The 15000-nt window shown below is 40.1% G+C and overlaps 2 protein-coding genes across 2 annotated transcripts in view; one reads left to right on the forward strand and one right to left on the reverse strand.

The window, feature by feature from the left end:
• The window catches only part of kbtbd3 (kelch repeat and BTB (POZ) domain containing 3), a gene marked incomplete at both ends in the record, with an annotated part of 26679 nt that extends 16614 nt beyond the window's left edge, over positions 1 to 10065 (forward strand). The window contains 5 exons of the mRNA XM_080429321.1: positions 1269 to 1511; positions 4622 to 4665; positions 6194 to 6440; positions 7498 to 7647; positions 9934 to 10065. Of these exons, the coding sequence (XP_080285447.1) occupies positions 1269 to 1511; positions 4622 to 4665; positions 6194 to 6440; positions 7498 to 7647; positions 9934 to 10065 (816 nt within the window). The remainder of the gene's footprint in view (positions 1 to 1268; positions 1512 to 4621; positions 4666 to 6193; positions 6441 to 7497; positions 7648 to 9933) is intronic.
• A 3579-nt stretch (positions 10066 to 13644) lies between these two features.
• Positions 13645 to 15000, reverse strand: part of sln (sarcolipin) — a gene marked incomplete at its 3' end in the record, with an annotated part of 3102 nt that continues 1746 nt past the window's right edge. Inside the window, exon 2 of the mRNA XM_080428766.1 lies at positions 13645 to 13890. Coding sequence (XP_080284892.1) covers positions 13645 to 13740 — 96 coding nt within the window. The 5' untranslated portion in view covers positions 13741 to 13890. The remainder of the gene's footprint in view (positions 13891 to 15000) is intronic.

Consider the following 15000-nt stretch of genomic DNA (forward strand, 5'->3'; position numbering starts at 1 on the left):
GACAGATATTAGCAGTACCGTTTCCCAAGACAATTAACTATGTCCTTTACAGCTGGGGTCTTCAACAGGGGGTCCGGGCGGGACCCCTAGGGGGTCCTCAGAGTTACTCTAAGGGGGGCTGCCGAATGACTCTGAGGAAGGTCGAAAGACAGAAACGTCAGTCTATCTGTTTTACTTGCACCGAAATAAATAAAAGTCCTAAACTGTCCGTGTTGCTCCAGCGTTCTCTCTTCTGGGGGCTACCGAATGTTTGTGTGATATGAAACGTTTTTTTTTTACATTAACCACTTGAACCCCCTAACATCTCTATTCTAGGGCGAAAATCTTCCGGAAATAGCCGAATTGTGCGGTAATGGCTTGTGAGCTTGTAGATCGGCTATTTTTGGCGAAGAGGTTTGGTGTAGAGGGAAAAAAGAGCAGACTACAGAGCCAAAGGTCATGTTGAGGGTTTAAGCTGTTAAATGAATCTAAAACGTTTAATCTGAAACACAATTTTATACAATTATGTTTGATTTGATTTGATTTGGATCCCTTTTAGCCCATTGGCTAATCTTCCAAGAGTCCAGTCCCATGTGTAGTGGGGGGTCCCAGCTTCATCTCTCTCTCGGCTAAGGGGTCCATGGCCTGAAAAACGTTGAAGATGTTTTACAGTCGTTTGGAATTTAAAAAAATGAAATAAAATAAATAAAGAAGTATACAACTTCCAAGATCCCACAAGCAGTGGTGGAAAAAGTAATCAAATTCTTTACTTAAGTAAAAGTACCAATACTGCAATATAAAAATACTCTGTTACAAGTAAAAGTCCAGAATTAAACATTTACTGGAGTAAAAGTACAAAAGTATTGGCATCAAAATGTACTTAAAGTATCAAAAGTAAAAGTACTAAATATCTGAAAATAGCAGATCTACAAGCTCACAACGCGTCGCGCTGCGACGTGTTGTGAGCTTGTAGATCGGCTATTTTCAAATAGACTATGTATAAAATAGGGCTAAAGTGGTTAATGTATGTTTTATAATGTAATAATTTATATCTGAAAAGTAACTAGTAACTAAAGTGTTCAAATAAATGTAGTGGAGTAAAAGTACAATATTTGCCTCTGAGATGTAGTGGAGTAGAAGTAAAATTGGAAATTGGAAATACTCAAGTAAAGTACAAATACCTCAAAATTTTACTTAAGTACAGTACTTAAGTAAATGTACTTAGTTACTTTCCACCACTGCCCACAAGCTGTACTAATGAACACTAATCTCCTATAATATCCTCTCAGATGTTTGTGACCGGTGGTTGCCGGGGTAACTGCTGCCGGGCGGTGCGGCTCCATGTGGCCGAGGCGTTCCACGACGCCACGGACGAGGTGTGGTGCTACTGTCCAGTCACCGGCACCGTCACCCCGGCGCCCGCCATGTCCAAGCCCCGCACCATGCACACCGCCGTCGCCTGCCTGAACAGAGTGTACGTCATCGGGGGACGGACCCGGGGCTCCAGAGGAGGGGCTCTCAGCCTACTAGAGGTAACACATGCTATATACTGTACTGTACATATAGCCTACTTCACTGTCAGGGCCCATTTTTATGGGTCACACAAGTAAATATCCCTTTATTTTTTTGTTCCCATTATTATTATTTAGTTTTTGATTATTATTTCAAAAGATTTTCATTCTTTTTTTAATAAGAAATAAAAAACTCAAAGAAATTCCATGAATTAGAAAAAAAAATACTTTTAAGAAGTAGTGAAACTAGCCAATCTACAAGCTTGTAGATCTACTATTTTCACTAGTTTGGGTCCCAGGAAGACAGCGTTGTGAGCTTGTAGATCTGCTATTTCACTCGTTTTGGATCCCAGGGAATTTCTCTAATGGGTCTTGAGCTAAAAAGTTTGGGAACCAGTGGCCTACAGCATACTGGTACTGTATATACAGGGTTCAATGTGGAAGAATAATAGGGGGGGGTTTCTTGACTACTTAAGACCTATACTTCGTTGACTAAGCTGGCAGATCTGATATCTGCTGAAAGATACATTTCTTTTTTAAATGCTGCCGATATCTGTTTAACTTGTAGGGACGCCAGGGTTCATGTGGTTGACATAATGTTGAATTTGTGATATTATCAAATATAAATGCGTGTATTTAATTCAGTCTGACCAGAAGCAGGGATAAAACATAATCCCCACCGACATTGAAACAAAATGACCATGGAGGATATCAAAAGAAGCCGACCACAATAGAAACAAGTCCCTAGGACTTTGTTGTGTTATCCTTTCAGCCCAAGTGTTTTACTGTACACATGTTTCACTAATAAAGTATTCAATCAATCAATCAATCAATCAATCAATCAATCAAAGCTCCCCAACAAATCCAACCCTGTAACACAGTATCTACTGTATACAGTATCTAGGCTATTTATCACGTAGCTAGCCTTTATGTGACCTGGTTAGAGAAGTGATGAAAGGAGAAAAGGAGTAGTAATCTGGTGCAGATTTGTGAGTTGCCATATAACTAGGTCAATGGAAGTAAACGATTTAATCGATGTTTATAATAGATTTCTGTGCGACACCGTAGTACAACAAAGTATAAAATAGGGCTTTAGTGGTTAATCAGACACATTGATTTAGTCGATTATTTAATAAAAAAAAATTAGAATCTTTTTTGCAGCGATTTCTCTTTTGTTGATATTATATATAAAAGAAGAAAGAAAGACAAAAAGTAATTGATAGAATAATTAGTTGCTGAGTAATCAATCGATAGTTGCAGGCCTAAATATAACCCAGCGGGGTCACGCGGCAGCTGACCAATGAACACAAGCGAAAGGCGTGTCTTCCCATGGGGTTGAACTGCAGTACAATGATGCAGTACACAGTTGAAAGTGGCAGAACGGGCATAACTGACACCACAAGCAATATTAGTTTAACCCATTAAGACCTGAGGCGATTCTTAAAAATGTTTTCTAAATCTAAAAACAGTTTTTTGAAAAAAATCTAAAACAATTTTTTTCAAGATTTTTCAAAAATAGCAGATCTACAAGTATATCTACTTGTATATCTGCTATTTTTGAATAGCAAAAGAAATCTAAAGTGACACAGATGCGTTCCAGGTCTTAATGGGTTAACCCAGGGGTCTTCAGCAGGGGTCCGGGACCGCTAGGGGGTCCTCAGGGTTACTACAGGGGGGCCGCCAAATCTTTGTGTGATGGGATATATTTTTTATACTTATCACTTCAACCCTAGCATCCCTATTCTTAGGGGAACATTAGCTGAAAATAGCAGATCTACAAGCGCTGCGAGGCGTTGTTGTGAGCCTGTAGATCTGCTATTTTCAGCAAAGAGGTGTGGAGGGAAAAAAGAGCATAACAAGTAATACAGATTAGGTCAAGTTTACAAAGCATTGAGGGTTGTGCTTAAATGTCTGAAAACACACATTTAACATGAAGACAATATGAGGGTCCCTGCTTCATCTCTCTCTCAGCTAGGGGTCCTTGGCCTGAAAAACATTGAAGACCCCTGGCTTAACCCATTAAGACCTGAGGCCGATTCTACAAATGCCCTCCAGGGAGGCATTTGAATCAGTAGTTCACTTCTCACACGTTCAAGATTTTTAAAAAATCTTCAAAAATACTAATAGCAGATGTGTACAAGCTTGCAGCGCAGCATGAAATGCCACGCTGTGAGCTTGTATATCTGCTGTTTTTGAATAGCCAACGCTAAAATCTAAAATGACACATTATGCTTTCCCGGGTTTACCAGAGCTTCAGCTGCAGAGCACAACACGATTAGATTCATTGAACCCTATCGTCCCTATTCTGAGGGGGAATATTCACACAAAATAGCAGATCTACAAGCTCACAACGTGTCGCAAACCTTGGATGTCCAAAAACGTCTAATTTTCAGGAAATGGAAAATAAAATAATCTGTGTTGCAATAGATCCAATATTGTAGTTATAATTTAGTCACAAGCTCTTGTTAATACTGTAATATAATATAAAACCCACAGACAGACTTAATCACTTTCAACCTGGAGTAGGCCTACCTAGAAAAGTGCTATATAAATTGTATGTATTATTATATTTATTATTATTATTACATTTTATTATTATTATTATTAGTATTATTATTACTATTATTATTATTATTATTATTATTATTATTATTATTATTATTATTATTATTATTATTATTATTATTATTATTATTACTATTACTATTATTATTATTATTATTATTATTACATTCATTATTATTATTACATTTATTATTATTATTATTATTATTATTATTATTATTACTATTATTATTATTATTATTATTATTATTACATTTATTATTATTATTACATTTATTATTATTATAGGCTAAAATATTTCAACAGGAAACATAGCTGATCTACACACTGCTGAGGTGCTACCTCTGCATGACACTGTCACAAGTGCCATACTGTCATACAAGTATAAAGTAGGGCATTAACATATGAACAAACATTCAAAGATAAAACGATATGCAAACGATCTCCAACAACAATAGATACAGCAGCAAAACTGTGAACACACAATGAAGACTAGATGAAGATCTCAAGTTTCCGTCCGTATATTTGTAACTTTTTTTAAGTTCTGTTCTTCTGTTCTCCTGTAGGTGGAGTATTATAACCCTCTGACTCAGACCTGGTGCTCTGCAAGGTTGTTATACTTTTGAATTTTTATTTAGTTTTGACTTTTTTTTTCAATTTCAGTTTAGTTTTGATTCATTTTTAAAGCTGGTTTGCTAGTTTAGTTTTTTTTTTTTTTTTTTTTATTTTTTAAGGCTGAAGTTTTAGTTTAGTTTTTATTGGATTTAGTGTTAGTGTTTTTTATTGTAACAGGGGCAAGATTCAACCAGGTCAGAAAAATAGCAAAAATTGCCTATCTACAAGCTCCCAACGTATTGTAGTGAGCTTATTAGAGCGGATTTGTTTTGCTATTTGTGAAGATTTTTGACAAAGACTAAAACTAAGGTTTTCTCTATGATTTCAGTTAGTTTTAGTCCGTTTTGTAATGACACTCTGTGTCTCAGAGGAGGGCTGTGGACAGTTCAGAAACCTACCTACCAGTGACATCATCGATTGGGATTCCAAGCTACTAGAAACTACAGTCATTCTCTTCCTGGGAAGTTAGCGTGCTGAAATAGAATCCATTGTTATTGCATTGATACAAATATAAAATTGAGATATTAATATGTATTAATTATTGTTTGAAATGACCAAATCTCCGGGTTTCTGGACTGTCCACAGCCCTCCACTGAGACACAGACCTGGTAGACAAAAATACTGCCATCCTTTAATAAGCATTAGTGAGGAGCAAATGTATGACGATAAGGTTGAAAAAGTGGTCCTTTAAAGGGATAGTTCACCCCAAAATGACTTTTTTCCTATCGATTAGTGACCCCATGGAGACTTGAATTCATGGATATTTTTTAGTTTTAGTCTCATTCCTAAGCCAATCATTTGATGACCGGCAGCGGTTCCGGTAGGAGACACAAAGAGTCTCCTTTGTGTCTCCTACCGGAACCGCTGCCTACAGGTCCACTGGTCATCACATTATTGGCTTAGGAACAAAAACTAAAAAAGTCTCCATGGGGCAGTGGTGGAAAAAGCACTCAATTTTTTTACTTAATTAAAAGTACCAATACTGCAATATAAAAATACTCCGTTACAAGTAAAAGTCCAGAATTAAAAATTTACTTGAGTAAAAGTACAAAAGTACTGGCATCAAAATATACTTAAAGTACCAAAAGTAAAAGTGCAACAATATTTGAAAATAGCAGATCTACAAGCCCACAACGCGTCGCATCGCGACGCGTTGTGGGCTTGTAGATCGGCTATTTTCAAATAGCCTAGGAATAAAATAGCTAAAGTAATTAATGTATGTTTCATAATATCATAATTTATATCTGCAAAGTAACTAGTAACTAATGTTTTCAAATAATTGTAGTGGAGTAAAAGTACAATATTTGCCTCTGAGATGTAGTGGAGTAGAAGTAAAAGTATTGGAAATTGGGAATACTCAAGTAAAGTACAGATACCTCAAAATTGTACTTAAGTACAGTACTTAAGTAAATGTACTTAGTTACTTTCCACCACTGCCATGGGGTGACTAATCGATAGAAAAAAAACATCATTTTGGGGGTGAAACTATCCCTCTAACTATATTAACCCTGGTGTTGTGTCAGTGCGCTGCCCACAGCCATCTACTACCCTGAAGCCACGGCCTGCGGCGGCATCATCTACACCCTGGGCTCAGAGGTGGAGATCACAGAGTCCTTCAGCCCCTCCCTGGACTGCTTCTTCAGCTACGACGCCCAGCACGACCAGTGGAGCCGCCTGGTGGCCGAGTTTGGTCAGTTCTTCCACGCCACGCTGGTCAAGGCGGTGTCCAGCGACGACACGCTGTACCTCTGTGACCTGTCCACTTACAAGGTATTACAATATAGTGTCACTGTCGGGTGGAAACCATGTATGTACGTCGCAGTGGTGTAAAAAGTACTTAAATTCTTTACTTAAGTAAAAGTACCAATACTGCAATATAAAAATACTCTGTTACAAGTAAAAGTCCAGAATTCAACATTTACTTGAGTAAAAGTACAAAAGTATTGGCATCAAAATGTACTTAAAGTACCAAAAGTAAAAGTACTAAATATTTGAAAATAGCAGATCTACAAGCTCACAACGCGTCGCGATGCGACGCGTCGTGAGCTTGCAGATCCGCTATTTTCAAATAGTCCATGTATGAAATAGGGCTGAAGTGGTTAATGTATGTTTCATTATATAATAATTTATTTCTGCAAAGTAACTAGTAACTAAAGTTTTCAAATAATTGTAGTGGAGTAAAAGTACAATATTTCCCTCTGAGATGTAGTGGAGTAGAAGTAAAAGTATTGGAAATTGGAAATACTCAAGTGAAGTACAAATACCTCAAAATTGTACTTAAGTACAGTACTTAAGTAAATGTACTTAGTTACTTTCCACCACTGTGTACAGTATGTGTAAATATGTATGTATTTACAGGACATGGGGAAAAGAACCTGCTTTACAATGGATCCAATGTAGTTATTATTTAGTCACAAGCTCTTGTTAATGCATTTTATATTGGTTCAATATATATAAAACTCACAGACACGCTTTACCAGAGAGAGAGAGAGAGAGAGAGAGAGAGAGACAGACAGACAGACAGACAGACAGACAGACAGACAGACAGACAGACAGACAGACAGACAGACAGACAGACAGACAGACAGACAGACAGACAGACAGACAGACAGAGAGAGAGAGAGACTGTGGAGCTGATACAGAGATGGAGGGACAGTGAGTGACGTAGGGCTTCAACAGTTAATAGAACTAATCGATTTAATGGCTTACAAAACGTGATTGATTTTCAGAGATAGCGGCGAAAGTACAGAAACTATATCTACAAGCCACACTGCTGACACAGGGGGAGTTGGATGTTTAAACAGCTTGAGGTTCTTTCTCCACCCAGGTGTACAGCTTCTGTCCAGAGACGTGCGTTTGGAAGGGCGAGGGCTCGTTCGAGTGTGCAGGCTTCAACGCCGGAGCCGTGGGCATGAGAGACCGAATCTACATCCTGGGTGGAGACTATTCCCCCGACGAGGTCACAGATGAGGTTCAGGTAATAAGAGGAAAAAACGACAATATACTGAATCTGGGCCCACACTACAGGAGTTTTTAAACCTTTAACCATTTAACCATTATTTTATACTTTGGCTATTCAAAAATATCAGATATACAAGCTCATAGCGAGTGCTGTGCTATGTACTATGAGCTTGTAGATATATGCTATTTTAGAAAAAATCTTTTTTGCAAATCTTTGAATATATATATATATGTTTTCAAGCGGACATTTTTAACTCCGATCTGTGCTTCTGGGGGTCCCTGGAACAAAATATTTTGAGATGGTGTTCCGCGGCCAAATACCTGTCATTGTTGGGGTCCTTGACATGGAAAAGTTGGAGCACCACTGATATAGCAACATACTGTTAGGATTTAGAAAACATATATATATGTATTTTGCCGCGCTATGAGCTTGTAGAGCTGCAATAAAAAAAAAGTATATATATTTTATCAAACAAAAAGGGGGGGGGACACTTCCGGCGCCTGACTGGAAGGGCGAAATTCTCCTTCTACCCATTCAATCTGGGGGATTGCATCTCTGTCATTTTCAGTTTTCTTTGGGCTATTCAACAGCCATGAGCCATTATACATGAGCTTGTATATCTGCAATCCTTTTGCAATCCAAAGAAATAAAAAAAATGAAATAGATTCTTTCCCGGTTTAAATGGGTTAAAATGATAATGGCCGGGTTTCCCAAAGAGATGCTGCGTAGGGACTGCGTGCGACCCTTACGAAGGATCTACGACATGCGTCCACACAGGCTGCGCAGTACCTTAGCAGGCACGTAAGAGCCGGGTTTTCCTAGAGCGATTTCAGGTCGTGCGTAGCCTACGCAGCTTGCGTAAGAGCCTCCTACACAGCTGGGACCCGGCCAAACCTACGCTCTACCCTCATTAGTAGCAGCTGGTTGTGCGTTACATTCTATCTAAACTGGCTTCGGGAAACACCATCGTTGTAGGTTCTCAAGAGCACGGCGTTACGTGTCTGCTAAACTAGCTTCGGGAAACAGCATGCACGTAGCCTACTAGCCTAGTGCTGTCCTACGCAGCAGTTTGTTACGAGCGCCTGGGGCGCTCATAACACCCTTCGTAGCGAAATAGATCTATGAGAAGACCAGACACACACACACACACACACACACACACACACACATAATTTATATATATATATATATATATACCGTATATATATATCTTTATATATATATATATATTACGGCGCGTAACGTGCAACGCCTACACAAAAAAACAGACATACAAGCTATCAACGCACTGCGACATGGCGTGTCGACAGCTTACAGATCTGTTCTTTTGGATAGGGCGAGCTGCTGCGCTGGTTCATGCTCTATGCATGAACCCGAAGTTTACAAATTGTACTCTCACGGATAATCTGATCATCTGATTAAGCATATGCCAAGTTAACTAAAGGTAGATAAATGATGCTGAGCCAAACATGTTTCCTTAATTTCTAAGTTTTATAGTTAAACGTTATGATGAAAGTCCCCAGTTCCTCTCACAAAGTGACAGCTGTTGCGCTCGCCATGTTAACATATATATCTATATAATGTAAACACTTAAAGTGTCCCCATTATGCAAGTAAATTAAATATACTTAAACTACCAAAAGTAAAGGTACTCATCTACAAGCTGCGTCGCAAGCTTGTAGATCTGCTATTTTCACACGATTTTTATACATATTAAACTTGTGAAATGGGACATTCTGCATAATGAGTAATGAGTTTTACTTTGGGTAGTTTATAAGTATATTTAATTTACTTGCATAATGGGGACACTTTAGTGTTTTCATATACATTTACCTTGCAGACGTGTGTGTGTGTGTGCTATTTTTTTCGATCTATTTCACTGTATGTATTTGCTACGAGGGTGTTCAAACTGCTGCATAGGACAGCACTACGTAGATTGCGTAGGGGTCAGGTTTGCTTCTAAATTACTTCGTCCAGGAGGTCTTATGTGCGTGCTGTTTCCCGAAGCCTGTTAGGCAGACACGTAACGCCGTGCACTTGAGAACCTAAGACGGTGGTGTTTCCCGAAGGCAGTTAGATAGCACGTAAGGCACAACCAGCTGCTGCTACTAATGACGATAGTGCGTAGCGGGGTTGCTACTGCGCAGCTGCGTGGAGGCCCTTACGCATCTTCCTAGGCTACGCACGACCTGAAATCGCTTTGGGAAACCCGGCCAATATCAGTCGACATGCTGGCCATCCTCTGTAATATCATTTGTGCAACGGCTTACGTTTGTCACCTTGTCTCTCGTCACCTGTGCAGGTGTTCTACAGGGGGAGGAGTCAGTGGGAGGAAGTGGCGCCCATGCCCCGAGCGCTCACAGAGTTCCACTGTCAGATGATCAGCTTCAACAGATACAGAGACCCCTGGGGGGAGAGCGGGGATGCAGCATGATGCAACACACCCACACACACACACGCACACGCACACGCACACGCACACGCACACGCACACGCACACGCACACGCACACGCACACACACGAACACATGGACACACGCAGATCTCTCCTCACAAGCATTTGAGCCAAATGACATCTCTTTTCTTCTTTATGTTGGTTTGTTTTCAAGTAGTTGCTAACAAAGTATAGGATTGTTGCCCTGTCAATCAACATGTGGCCCCTCCCATGGAGGAAAGCTATTGGGGAGAATAATATTATTTGAGAAATCCTATTTTAGTAACCGAATTATCTTAATTAGGTTTTCTTTTGTATTTTAAAGGGACGATCTACCCAGAAACAGTTTTTCTGTGCTCTGTAGAGACACCTGCCTATGAATCTCAATCTATCTGAACCAAACGTTCCTGAATCATGTAAATATCAGTGAATTCTACTACCACCCTCACCACCTGCCTGACTCACATTAAAATCGGGATGCAAACAAACTTCCTGAAACTCAACTGCAATAATTCCGATGTCCTCATTATTGGTCCAGATGCCCTCACCCGCTCCACTCATAACTTTATGGCTCCATTGTCACCCCCTTCACCAAAGTCCGCAACCTTGGTGTCATCCTGGACCCCGCCCTCTTCTTCCAGTCCCACGTCAACCAGATGACCAAAACAGCCTTTTTCCACCTCCAAAACATTGCCCGCCTCCGTCCCACACTATCCTCCGTCCCACACTATGAAGGGGTGGCCATAGCTGAGTGGTTAGTGAGCCGGCCTAGGGAGCCAGAGGCCCTGGTTGCCCCAGGTACGATTCCAGGCCAGGCCAGCAAATTTGTCCCTGAGCAAGACTCTTAACCCCTAATTTTTCACAGGCCCTCATTGGAAACAAGACCGCAAGGACTTTCATGAACGGACCTGTTAAAGGAATTATCCTTATCCTTATCCCAAACTGCTGCAGAGACACTCTTTTATGGTGCCACCTCCAAAGTTCTCAAAAAGCTTAAGTATGTGCAAAACTCTGCCGCCCGCCTCCTCACCGGGAGCCCGATCCAGAGACCACATCACCCAAGTGCTCCACGACCTTCACTGGCTCCCAGTCAAACACTACTGATTACCACCTACAAGGCCCTCAACAACCAGGCTCCCCGCTACCTCTCTGACCTCCTCCAACGCCACGCCAACGCTCCCGCTCCCTCAGGTCCGGTGATGCCAACCTCTTGGACATCCCCAAAACCAAAAAGTGCACCTGGGGTGACGGGGCTTTCTCAGTTGCAGCCCCACTCCCTTTGGAACTCACTCCCACCTCACATCAAAGGCCCTTTTGCCGTGTTCAAAGCCTCCCTCAAAACCCACATTTTCAGACTCGCTTTCCCCGACCTAACTCAAATCTCCCTTTCTGCCTTTTAGTCTTATAGCTTAATGTTTTTTCTTTGCAAAATGTTTAGCCTTTTAACTATTTCTCTCCTAATGAAGTTGTTTATTTTGTTTTGCTTTGTTGTAAAGCCACTTTGGGTACTAAGAAAAGCGCTACATAAATGTTATGTATTATTAATATTATTATTATTATTATTATTATTATTATTATTATGTATGTGTCTGTAAAAACCTCAGTGTTAATTTAACTCTCAGAGTTACAGACCTGTAAGTGTCCATTTGGTTCCTAACTATCAATCATTTAGCAGCGGACCCCCTTAGAACCGCCTCAAGGACCCCTGGGGGGTCCCTGGGCCCCACGTTGAGACCCAGTGCACTAGATCCCCCCCCCCCTTTACAGATTTCCAGTTCCCGTCCACGAGTTGAGTTTCAGTCCAACCTAATTGCACCTTCCACTACATTATCTGCACAATGTGTCGCTTTGATGTTGGATGAATAACCAGTTTCTGTGAATCCTTTAAAGACCGGGAACGCATAGCTGTGTCATTTTAGATTTGAGCTACAACCGTTATTTTATACTTTGGCTATTCAAAAATTGCAGATCTACAAGCTCATAGCGCGGCACCGAGTGCCGCGCTATGAGCTTGTAGATCTGCTATTTTTGAAAAATCGTGATTTTTTTTTTTACTCAAATCTTTGCTTCTGGGGGGTCCCTGGAACAAAATATTTTGAGATGGGGGTCCACGACCAAATACATATCATTTTGTGGATCCTTGACATGAAAAAGTTTGTATTTGGCCGCGGACCCCCATCTCAAAATATTTAGTTCCAGGGACCACCAGAAGCAAAGATTTGAGTTACAAATGTTGTCTCCAAAACTATATATAATTTTCAAAGATTTGCACAAATGTTCATGATTTAAAAAAAAAATAGCAGATCTACAAGCTCATAGCGCAGCACTCGGTGCCGCGCTATGAGCTTGTAGATCTGCTATTTTTTTAATTGCCAAAGAAATCTTAAAATTACCCAGATGCGTTCCCGGTCTTAAAGGGTTAAAGAAAGTTCAGTTGCCATGAAAGTGTCATTAGACGGTTCAAGTCGGAGCTACCAGAGTTGTCTCCATAAAGACTACTAGAAATGAATGTTACACAGTGTGACTCGGAAGGAACAGTGTTTCCAGTGATGGATGCATATAATTAATTTGTGTTAAAAGTAGGAGAGAGACATGTGAGTGTTTTATGGCATGGCAAACACACAAAGGGCTTGATGATGCAGCTTTTGTTGCAGAAGAATGTGCTTGGAAACTGCAATGTTTGAATCATATTCAGTATATTATGCAAAAGAACACAGGACAGTGATATGGAGGGCTGTGTTGTGGCAATAAAGTCAACAGAATACTTGATAACTGACTAGAGCACTTAGTTTCCTGTTTCCTGTTTTTAAACTATTTCAAATAATCCATAACTTTTAAGAAACGTGAAAACGATCTTGTAGATCGGCCATTTCACTATTAGATCGGTTTTAACGGTTCATTCATAATGCATATTTGTAATTCTGTGAGCGTCACACACTTTACCTCATAGTGTGCATAAGAAGTTGAGAAGTGAGACATCAAGCAGAGAGGCTCAGGGTGGAACTATGTTATATTCTTCATGAATGGTTACAAATCACACAAGAGCATGTTTTTCCCTGTGAGACCATGACACGGTGGTGCGTTTCAATGCACACAATGGTTAAATAAATAGCGACGCCAATGCTGCAATCTGACAGCACCTCCGAATGTGCTGATCTTCAGTGTATACTATTCAGAGCTGTGGCAATGGAAGCTACCATCTGCTTTTCAGGGTTTTCCTCCGACTACAATTTGACAACATTCTTCCGTACAAAATACCAGAACAACACAGGTTCTCCTACTCTTATCAAATACCGTCACTGTCGGGCAGAAACCTCTGGGTTTTATAAATATTTAACCAATGAAAAGCATTCATTAGTCACAAGAGCTTGTGACTAATAACTACATTGGCTCCATTGAACACAGGTTCCTTTTTTTTTCCATTTCCTGAAAAGCAACGCTTTTGGACTTATACAAGGTTTCCACTCAACAGGGACATACAACAATACACACTCAGGGCCCAATGGAATACATCAATATTCAGATTTTTCATCCCATTTCCACCCATTTTGTCATTGACCCCCCCCAATAGTTCATGGTTCAGGCCTGGTAGACCTTCACCAGCAGCCACATCAGCAGCACGGTGATGAAGACGATCATGAAGTTGAGGAACAGTTCTTGTACTGAACGGTCCATCCTGGTGGCTCTGAGCGGGTTCTCTCAGAGGGGAGGGCAGGCAGGAGGAGATGCTCAGCCGGCTGCCCAACAACAGCAGGAGTGAGTGCAAGACAGAAGGAGGATGGGCTTGCAGATTTGTTGAACGATGTCCAAAGGGGCGTATAGCTCCTCTTTGGTTTGGTACACCAAGTCTAAGAGATGGAGACAGAAAACATACAACTTTAACCACATGAACCCTATAGCAGTGCAGTGGTTCTCAAACTTTTTCATGTCAAGGACCCCCAAAATGATATGTATTTGGCCGCGGACCCCCAGCTAAAAATATTTTGTTCCAGGGACGCCCAGAAGCAAAGATTTGAGTTATAAATGTTCGCTTTAAAAATATACATATTCAAAGATTTGCACACATTTTCAAGATTTTTCAAAAATAGCAGATCTACAAGCTCATAGCACGGCACTCGGTGCCGCGCTATGAGCTTGTATATCTGCTATTTTTGAATAGCCAAAGTATAAAATACATATAGCTCTATACATAACCCATATGTACCCATACCCACTTGCTTTTTTACTTATTAAAAAAAAAAAAAAAAAAAAGCAAGTGGGTATGGGTACATATGGGTTATGTATAGAGCTATATGTATTAGATATATATATTATATAGAGATAAGATGTATAAAGATAGGTATAGGTAGGTAGATAGATAGATAGATAGATAGAGATATCATATGATTTATATGATATGTTACATTTGTAATTGTTTATATGGATTATGAATGTTAAATAAGACAGGGGTAGGAGTAAATAAGTTTTGCTTCATCCTACTCCTTTTTGAACATGTTGGGGATGATCAATGATCGCATTTTAAATGTTTTTTGTTTATTTCATTTGTATTTTATTTCTATATTGTGGCTTTCATTGTTCTTGGTTCTTGTTTTATTTTATCTGTAAGTTCAAAATAAAGTTTATCAAATCAAATCAAAAAAATAAAAGGTCATAATAATTCTGATGCTATATTTACACATTTTGCTGGGTACCCCCTGGAACCCCCTCAAGTACCCCTGGGGGTCCCCGGACCCCACTTTGAGAACCAATGCCCTATAGCATCCGGCCTGGGCCACCAAAAATAGCTGATCTGCAAGCTTATAGATTTGCTGTTTTCGGCAGAGAGATTTGACGTAGAGGGAAATACAGCAGAGGTTCTCAAACGTTTTTATACCAGGAAGCCACTTTATGGGGGAAATCCTCTGGCGACCCCACACTTTTTACACAATTTAAAAA

The sequence above is a fragment of the Gymnoscopelus braueri genome (assembly GCF_963280865.1).
Source record: "Gymnoscopelus braueri genome assembly, chromosome: 5".
Lineage (NCBI taxonomy): Eukaryota > Metazoa > Chordata > Actinopteri > Myctophiformes > Myctophidae > Gymnoscopelus > Gymnoscopelus braueri.